We start from the raw sequence: 10,754 nt of genomic DNA on the forward strand, positions 1-10,754 counted from the left end.
CCGCCGTCGTTGTTCTAGGGCGGCGTTCGAACTTTGCCAGAGCGGAAGAGATGGATCGCATGAATCACTCCAGTCAACGGACCGGGCATGTGCCCAACCAACGCACCTGGTGTATGCGACAAAACAAATTACATTGGCCTACCTTATCTCACCCAGTCTCACGCAATAATTTAGAATTTATATTATGATAAATAATCATGAGCCCATCTCCTCAGTCAGCACCTTGGCTACTCTGTCATTAACCCTTCGCCCTCCTACTGTAACACACACACACAGTCTTGTACAGCTAACCTTGTGGGGACACACAATTCAGTCCCATTCAAAATCATATTTTCCCTAACCCCTTAACCCCCTAGAAATAGCATTTGACCTCAAGGGGACTAACAAAATGTCCCCTGTTGGTCAATTTTTTTTGTTAACGGTTCATGTTCACACACACACACACACACACACACACACACACACACACACACACACACACACACACACACACACACACACACACACACACACACACACACTATAAAATTCAGAACCTTAAAATGGATAGCAATGGCAGCTTCCCTAGCTAGATATGCTAACCTCCACTACGTGCCTTACCAACATCTCCACCACAAGCATCTCCTTAACGTCTACAAATGTAGTTTACACCACCCAAACATTGCTGCCACACTGTATTCCTGTGAGCCCCACCTGTTTCATGGCAGGTTAAACAGAAAAAGATAATGTCTTCCTTTCACTGAGAGTCTCCCTCTCTGCTGTACTGTGCCGTGTTGTGTTGTGTTTCCGCGTAGCTGGGCCCTCAGCTCTGGTTAGTGTCACACCCTCAGACGTCTGGGCCAGCCAGCGGATACTAATGAGGGCCTCAGTGGGGCTGCATGGCGTCACCACTCTCTGCCCAGACTACTACCACCAGACACGGCCCAGACTAGTACCACCACACACGGCCCAGATTAGTACCACCACACACGGCCCAGATTAGTACCACCACACACGGCCCAGATTAGTACCACCACACACGGCCCAGATTAGTACCACCACACACGGTCCAGATTAGCACCACCACACACGGCCCAGACTACTACCACCACACACGGCCCAGACTACTACCACCACACACGGCCCAGACTACTACCACCACACACGGCACAGACTACTACCACCTCACACAGCCCAGATTAGTACCACCACACACGGCCAAGACACGGCCCAGACTAGTACCACCACACACGGCCAAGACAAGGCCCAGACTAATACCACCACACACGGCCCAGACTACTACCACCACACACAGCCCAGGCTACTACCACCACACACAGCCCAGATTAGTACCACCAGAGACGGCCCAGATTAGAACCACCAGACACTGCCCAGACTACCAGATTAGTTTCACCAGACACTGCCCAGACTACCAGATTAATACCACCAGACACTGCCCAGACTACCAGATTAATACCACCAGACACTGCCCAGACTACCAGATTAATACCACCAGACACTGCCCAGACTACTAGATTAGTTTCACCAGACACTGCCCAGACTACCATATTAATACCACCAGACACTGCCCAGACTACCAGATTAATACCACCAGACACTGCCCAGACTACCAGATTAATACCACCAGACACTGCCCAGACTACCAGATTAATACCACCAGACTACCAGATTAATACCACCAGACACTGCCCAGACTACCAGATTAATACCACCAGACACTGCCCAGACTACCAGATTAATACCACCAGACACTGCCCAGACTACCAGATTAATACCACCAGACACTGCCCAGACTACCAGATTAATACCACCAGACACTGCCCAGACTACCAGATTAATACCACCAGACACTGCCCAGACTACCAGATTAATACCACCAGACACTGCCCAGACTACCAGATTAATACCACCAGACACTGCCCAGACTACCAGATTAATACCACCAGACACTGCCCAGACTACCAGATTAATACCACCAGACACTGCCCAGACTACCAGATTAATACCACCAGACACTGCCCAGACTACCAGATTAATACCACCAGACACTGCCCAGACTACCAGATTAATACCACCAGACACTGCCCAGACTACTATCCCTAGAAATTGCTGCCACTCACCACTCTTTTTCTGCATTTTAGACACTTCAGTAACAAGCACCGAAACCACCTTCTACAGAATCAGAACATCCACTGAATTATTTATATCAAGTAATAAGTACATTTCTAACCATATCTTTCTCCACCAGCCTGCAGTGCATATGGCACAAACAGTCAAACAGGACAAAAAAGTACACATTTAGTAAGTCATGTACAAATAATATCCATTTCCCAAAGGTTATGCACTCCTTCCCTCCTCTCAGCTCACTTCATGGATAAACAAAGCATATCTCCAAACACAAATCACTCCCTCTTAAGCAAGTCGTTGTCTGTGAATAACAAGTCAGCTCAAATGCGTAAACTCTCACTCTACCCGAAATCTATGATGAGAATCTTTCCTCACCCACTTTGCAACATGAAACAGGACAAATGTTGACAAGAGTACATCACAGTACATACAGCAGGCCTATACGTACACATGTGAGGAATGTAAAAGCAGAAGCACAAACCTTGGGGAGAGGGAGAGTGGAGTGAGTGTCATGGGGTTCGTAGGTGTATGATTTTGGGCTGAGCTGAGCTGTCCTGCCATTGGCCCTGTCTATCTGCCCACCCATATGAAATGTGGAAAGTGTGGAGGACAGCAAGAAATCTGTGTACATTTCCATACATGGGCCTCACACCCCTTGTCAGCTGTTTCCCTGACATTGAGAGGAAGAGGGAGGGCAGGGGGTGAGGTCGAGTGGGTGCCATGCCAGCCTGGCTTTCGCCCCACCAAGCGGCTTGCTAGGCTGTGACCCACTGCAGACAATTACATTTACCTTCATCTCCCTCCAGTCAAATTATGTTTAGAGGACATGGACCTTGGATTGACCGCGCAACAAGAAAAGCCTTGTACGCACAAGTTAATTCCAACATAAATGAGTGATAAACACATCTAAAAAAGGTAACACCAGAATGTTAAACAAGACTACATAATCACTAAGACATAAAACACATCACAAGGTTCAAATCCCCTTCGCAGCTCTTTAAATGATTATCATGAGCAGGAAGTGAGAATGGAGAAGGGGAGGAAACGAGAGGAAAAGAGAAAATGGTAGAAATGAGCATAACATGATCTTTGTAGAAGCAGCAGAGTTGGCTTATTATGCCAGGAGTAATTTCCCCCCAGGAGCTCATTAACGTCTTGAGAGTGAGCAGCAGTAAGAGAAGAGTGGAGGAAGCCTCCAATCACCAGACTGAATCTCTCTATACAGCGGATCAGCGGCCAGGAAGACAGCACAGTATCACTGGGAACAACACACACTGTCACACACACATTCAGAACAACAATGTTGGCTCTCGCAGACATGAACACACACATACAGTACCTACTGTACACACACAAACACGCACACACACACGTGCTACATCTTGATTATCACTCACTCCAGACAACTTTTTGGAATTGAATGGAAGATGGGAAGATGGATGGAGACGGCCTTAGTTGTTTTTCCAACTAGGTTTAACCAAATGAATCGCAATAAGAGTCTCGGATTAGGTTTAAGAAAAATAAAAGTACCATTTCAATTTTATTGGATCAAAGAAAATAAAAAACAATAGATAAATTGATTGCTAAATAAACGGGAGGATTTGTACAGTTAATAATCATAATAAATTCCTTTATAGTTTGTCTGGTATAGTCTCAGTTTAGCCACATTTCGACCGAAACAAGAACAAGAAGCATCAGTACTTAAGGGCAGCCTCATAATCCACACACAATCACAAAATGTTAACATTGAAATACGGAAATACGATATTCAACCAGATTCTGTTAATCATAGATTATATCATATAGAAACAGAATTTTATTTATATATATATATATATATATATATATATATATATATATATATATATATATATATATATCCAGTATACAGCTAGAGTCTTTTAGAGTTTCAGCAATCCTCCAACCAAGACAAAGCAGGGACATCTTTACTGGGAGGAGAAGGCTAGAAAGAAGAGCAGCAGAGTGGAGGATAACACAACAGGACAGGAGAGGAGGAGTATTGAACAGAGGATCAATATCTGTGAAGAACAGGGGATGGGAGTAGTGATGAGTGAGGAGGACGCAATGGTACAGTACAGTATCTGCTTGGACTTGTAATGACAGTGGTGGAAGGGATGTAGAAAATGTATTGTCGGACTGTACACAGACGTATATAATTTAAAAAATGGAGTCACAGAAAATGGGTGGGGATGGATGGCCATATGGTATATGGAAACATGGTCGATGCAGCTCTTTGACACTGTAGGTAATACAGAGACATTCCTCAAAGCAGATGCAGAAAGAGATGATGTGAGGGAGGGGGTGGACTTGGCCTATAGTTTTTACTCTCTTTAATGTTTTTAAATTATAATATTTCTGAGGATAAAAAAGTTTTGGCTGTCCAGAGCTGTAGTCAGGCAGCGGAGTGAGTGAGTGTGTTGGAGAGCCTGCCCTGCCTAATTATACCTTACACATCTCTTTAACTTCCTCTCCCATATCTCTCTCTCTTCCTCTATCTTTTATCCTCTCTCTCACTCCACAGTCTCCCAAGCCGCCGAGCTGAGAAGCATTAGTCCCTCCAGTCTCCTCTCTTCTACATGGGGAAGACCAGGAACCCAGAGAATGTGGAGTACTTCCAGCCCCCCATGAGGTTTCCTCTCTCCAGTTTGAGGTAGGCTCGGTCCCCCTTCTCCATTTGGATCAGCACTCCGTTACTGGCAGCCTCACGAGTCACATCCTGGTCCCCAGCGAAGGCCGAGATCACAGGCCATCCGTTATGCATTAGGCTCACCTGCAGGACAGACAGGACAGATGTTACAATTAGAGATGGTAAAGTACACACACATTTCTATACACCCACCCCCACACACACTAGAACACAGTAAACACAGACATGAACATCACATCATTTCACTCATTCAGATTCATACATTGTACAGTGCACCCTCCTAGTGTTGAGTTTAGGAGTAAAGTTGAAAAGCACCTGCGGGTTGAGCACTCCTTGACTCAAACATGCCCTTAACATTCAAACAGTAGCCCCTAAATCATGCATAAAAAGCATAAAAGTGATCAAAACACTATTTAGGCCTTGGTTTGTACCAGCAAAGCTTGAGAGAGAGAGACAGAGAGAGAGCAAGAGAGCGAGCGAGAGAGAGAGAGCAAGAGGACAGAGCAGCCTCAGTTTAGTGTGCTAAATGAGTCTACAGGGCCACGCCTCTACATCACTCCCACCAGCCAGGGCCCAGGGGAGGCTCACTCAGCTCCCACCCAGACCCAGCTTTACCCCCAGCCCCATCCACAGTGAGGAGGGGAAAGGGAACCTCGCTCAGCTGGTTGAGAGGGTCAAACTGAGGAAAATCCCTCCTCTCTGGCAGTGATGTAAGGGAAACAGAAAGAAAAACGCTGCACACTGCTGCTCATGCTCCCAGGTGATATTTATTTATAACAACGTTTTACCCCTGGGTCTTCATCAGGCATCCATATCCCAGGTGGGGGTGGAAGGTCCTATATATAGTGGGGTGGAAGGTCCTATATATAGTGGGGTGGAAGGTCCTATATGTAGGGGGGTGGAAGGTCCTATATGTAGTGGGGCTACTGAGTCTGATATTCACAAGTCACTTCCCAAAAACATCATTGCTCCCAGCCAGCCCCTGCAATTACAGCACATGGATGTGTAAATGGAACAGAGGCTGGTGCATGGTGTCAGCATTCCATTGAGCTGCTGAATTCATTAATGCGTTAGCACCCAATTAAGCCCAGTGAGAGAAGATTTAGATATACATTTGGTGAGTGGATTTCCGCCCACAGTTTAATGCAGCACTTAGCTGTAATGAAAAAGCACACATCCTCATCTCACATAATTTCCTGTCCAAACAGACAGATGACAACAGAACACTTTCTTCTCTTCATTGGGTGAAGGGAGACACACTGACTGGGCAGCAAGGTTATCTTTAGAAATGTCATGTTTTTGGGAGAAGTGTGCATTTAAAGGTGCTACACAGGTTTCCCCAAAAAATGTTGCATTGGAATTTCAGAAATTGTCCATAATATCTCTTCTGCTAATATTGTAATTATAGTGTTTCACAGTACTACCTACCCGCCAGTGTTGTGATTGGCTGTAATATTCACCTATTGATTTCTCCCGCTGGAGCGGCATCTGTTGTCAAACTGGGAAAGCTGTTCTGACTTTGCGACTGTGTTATCTAGTGAAAATAAAAAATGTCCTGGTTGCTAAAATTCTACGCTGTTTGCTAAATTTCAGTTTTTGTGAGAAAACAAGCACCAAATAGTGTAAGGAATCATAGTAATTGAAAATATATTTCACAACGATTTAGATAGTACAATGATTCCCTACAATATTCAGTGCTTGTTTTCTTGTCAGTTTGAATGACTGTTAGCCTGCTCTATCTTACTTGTATTGAAATTAAGATCGCCCGCTAGCCCGAGGCTAGTACTTTTCAGACCGGGCTGTTAGAAAGTCTGCTCAATTAGCCCGCCGGTTAGTTGGCACAGATTTTGGACCCGGGCTAGTAAGAACTGTGGTCTACTAGCCCAGCAGGCCTGACTGGCGACTGCCCAAAATTTAAATTCCATCCCCAGTAGGGACTCATACTTAACTTCAAGTTATTGATTAGTTGGTTAATGTATTATTTCAGGGGATTTGTACTTGGGGCTCACATGTAACACTATGACAATGGAGTTTGCACATACAAATGGAAGCCTCTGAAATTAGAATTGTGCTTCTGTTTGTCCTTGAAGTGGATTGCTGAAATAATCTGTACTTGTGCCAACTCTATAAAGTCAAGATGGTTATTTACATTTAAAATAAATAGAATGATGAGGAGATAAGACATATATTTATGTCAGTGGATTGGGTTCTCATTCCCCTGGTCTCTGTGAGATCCACACAGATTTGAACGAGGAGGTGAGATATTAATGGATGTTTCAAGATATAATGCCTGTATTCCACCTTCAATGGCAAAATACTGGAGTTGTAAGACAATCCTGTTCCACAAAATACATGACCATCCTTCTAGAAAGACACTGGAAAGTTCTTAATCTCCATTTCAACCAACCACATACACCCCCCCCTCCCCCCCTCCTTTTGTCTCCCCATGGCAAACAGAAGCTCTAAGGCAATCAAATAGTGGGAGTTTGAACACAGCAGTTGTGTCTATGTTGGACTAGTGTCTCAGAGCTGAACTGAGCTGGGAATCCTCTTCTATTTATTATTTGGTTTATATGGGGAGGATGATGCATGTTTCCAGTGAAAATCTTTATATTTGTCTTTTGTGAGAAAATTATTGACAGTGAAATGTATTTAGTGTGCTATTTAGTTGCTTGAGTAAATTGTCTGTAATTTGTACCTGTTCATGGTTTAGTTGGTGTCAATGACATGAGAGGGGAATACAGTTTGACAGAGCTTTTCATTTTGCTTGCCTGGTTTGTTTTCAACTAATTAATTCAGCTTCCAATAAGAGATGAATAACAGAATGTAATGCTGAAGCCCCATGGATTTCACGGCATAATTAGACCATGATTTAATTAGTGAAAGAAACACTCTAAGAGGGGCTGGTTTTAAAAGCCACGTTGTCCGTGTTAAATGTTATTTAAAGAGGGTTACATCTAATCAAGTATATTCACTAATTTAACGCAATCAAAGGATTACTCTATTTGTGTTGCTTGGGAAAAGCGAGCTGTCAGTCGTTGCTCGATGGATTGGCGCTGCACAATATGTACAGGTAACTGTCAAAATAAAGGAAACACCAACATAAAGTGTCTTAATAGGGTGTTAGGCCCCCACAGGTCAGAACAGATTCAATGCACCTTGGCATAGAACCTACACGTGTCTGGAACTCTATTGGAGGGATGCGACACATTCTTCCACAAAAAATCTAATAATTTCCTGTTTTGTTGATGGTGGTGGAAAACAGTCTCAGGCGCAGCTCCAGAATCAAGTGTTCAATAAGTGTTCAATTGGGTTAGGATCTGGCGACATATTGACACACACAGACACGTTATACCCCTATGCTTCTTTGGGACCACTCTTTCAAAGTCAATGAGATTTCGTCTAGCCATGATAGCCAAAACAATGGGCAACTAAGCATTTTTATACATGGCTCTACGCATGATGGGATGTTAATTGCTGAATTAACTAAGAAACTACACCTCTGGGGAAGCACCAGCTTCAATATAGGACTACTTTGTATCTCTAATTTACTCAAGTGTTTCCTATATTTTGCCAATTACCTGTATGTGTATATTATTTAAAGCAGCCATTGATATTATCAACCAAGTAACTTTGCTCAAAATACATTTTGGTCTGGGTCTACTTTGACCAGTTTGGTATTTTTACCTGCTGTAAAATGCAGCCGCCAAACCACGCAGCAGGACAGAGCAGCTTCTACACTGCTGCTGTCCAGGGTCCTGAAGCCACTATGGCAGCGACACTGGCTAACTGGCTGCCACTGCTCTTAATTGGCTCGATAGCCGTATCGATTCATTATGATTCAGTTGGTGACTTTCATCTGCAAACACCCCTTTTCTCTGTGGAATTAGTGGAATGACCTCTCACAAATCTACAAATTATTTCTAGTGGAATCATTTTTCAATTTAGGCCTAATATGGGGTCTACCAGCGGGTGTTCGAAGTCTCTCCCTCCCCTTTCTCCTCCTCCCTCCCGCTCAGTCACGGCACGCGCGCGCACACAAACACACACAGACACACTTGAAATAAACTGAGGCAGTGTTCAGTATTGATACAAAGCACTGACCTGGATCGTTTGGCGATTATACACTTTGACCACGTGGAAATTAAAACTGTAAATCCCTTTGCGCGGGGAGATGAAATTGCTCCGTTCCTCATCGAAATTCTTACCAACGTTTACAAGTATCTAGGGAAGATAGAAAGAGTGTGAAGAGGGAAAATACACTAACATCAAAGGCACTTCTCAATCACATAAACGCTTTAGAATTTCATTGCATTACAAAGATGAAAGGAACTCACCCAATACACAATGATACTGCGTCTTATAGGACTAGGTAACTGATGACATTTCACTATAACTTTGTTAGTTTCAAATGAAGACAATTATAGAAACCAAGTTAATCAATTTTGGAATAAATCCATCTATAAAATTCTGGGGCTCAAAGGTCTAATTTTATTAGACCAAAATGTAATTGAATTGAATAGCCATTTGGCGGCTATTAACCTTTTGAGACATGGAGTAGCACGGAGTAAGACTTCACCCCCCCCCCCCCCCCAGACACTGGTATTAAATTATTTGGAGAGATGTCAGACATAATTTTATATCATCAAAATTAACTGAAATATTTAACTGACTACTTTCACCTGCCTGCATCTATAACTCTCCTCTCTATCTGAAAAAGTGAATCTCCATTCTCTACTCATGGACAGAGAGCTTTTTGAAATCAATTTTCAACACCAGTCATCCAAAACCCCTCCCGCCACATTCGCTCCACATTAGCCTACCAGGTCCAGAGTGATATAGCAGACAGACAGATCAGTGAAAGTTACCTGGTCAAAGTAGATGACCATAGTCCGGTTACTCATCTCAGAAGGCTCATGGTTGGTATTTCTCACGGCTGAAAAAGCCACTTTGGCGCTCCCGGAGCGCACCGATATCCCGAGAGCAGTCCCAGTGGGATCCGAAGTTGGGTTGGAATCGCAAACGACCAGACATTTCCCTTCGAGCACGATTGGTTCCGTCTCGTTCTGAGCGTTCACTAGAGTCACTAGCCACACTGCACCCAGTAATACCGTCAACATTATGGCAACTTCACTCTGCACTTCGTGGCTGTATCCTGCTATTCTTATTATGTTCGACAGAATGCAGTCTTTCCAAATGACAAACTCCTTTAGCTTTCTTGAATTATAGCTATCCTTGTGTATTTCTAAATTTTGGAAAGGTCAAAGACAGGTTTGGTTTTCCCGTTTCTTTTTTTAAATCATGGAGAGTTCCCTTTACCCAGTCGTTCCACGTGTAAACTTATTTTTCCCCTCTCAGCTCAAGCCTCCCCGCCTTCTTGTCTCACTCCGTAATCGAATAACCAGTCGAGAGCGGTACGAGGCCCTTGTCGAGTTGAAGCGCAGTTGAATACATAGCGCGGGGTCCGTCTGCTTGCGCACTGAATTATTGATATGTGAGATATTAGAGCTGAAACACAAAGGCTCCGGACGCGCAATGCTCACGCCCCGTTCGTTTTCAGCAGACCCCTCCCCGGGCACCAATCACAGATTAGCGCATCTCCAGATTTCCAATCGCCCCTCTCGAGCCCGCCTCCCCACCACGTGACAGTAGCGGAGTAGTTTTCCCGCTCCGGAGATATTTTACAGGTGGACTCCGCTGGAGAAAACGCTAGAGAGGATGATGACACCCCAATGTTCGAGGAAGAGGAGAACCTACACAGACCCCCAATTCTCTTGTCATAATCACTTTGATTTTGGATGCTGTTAAGAATTGTCAATGAAGAAGGAATAATAGCAGGAGGAAAATCTAACATCCGGTTTCAAAGAACCATGCGCATGGAAAGTTTTTTAGCGTCACGTGAAAGGATTTTCTTTCTGAGAACGATATCGATCATGAGTGAAGACATGAGAGTGGACAT

The 10,754-nt window shown here is 44.0% G+C and overlaps 1 protein-coding gene across 1 annotated transcript; it reads right to left on the reverse strand.

Moving 5' to 3' along the window:
• Positions 1-4,011: 4,011 nt before the first annotated feature.
• Positions 4,012-10,362, reverse strand: LOC135509422 (cerebellin-1-like). Its single transcript, XM_064930069.1, has 3 exons — positions 9,664-10,362; positions 8,900-9,019; positions 4,012-4,918 (listed from the first exon to the last, which is right to left on the reverse strand). The coding sequence occupies exons 1-3, from the start codon at positions 9,913-9,915 to the stop codon at positions 4,721-4,723; spliced, it is 570 nt and encodes a 189-aa protein (XP_064786141.1). The 5' UTR covers positions 9,916-10,362; the 3' UTR covers positions 4,012-4,720.
• Between the last annotated feature and the right edge of the window lie 392 nt (positions 10,363-10,754).

The sequence above is a fragment of the Oncorhynchus masou genome, chromosome 22, assembly GCF_036934945.1.
Source record: "Oncorhynchus masou masou isolate Uvic2021 chromosome 22, UVic_Omas_1.1, whole genome shotgun sequence".
Taxonomy (NCBI): domain Eukaryota; kingdom Metazoa; phylum Chordata; class Actinopteri; order Salmoniformes; family Salmonidae; genus Oncorhynchus; species Oncorhynchus masou.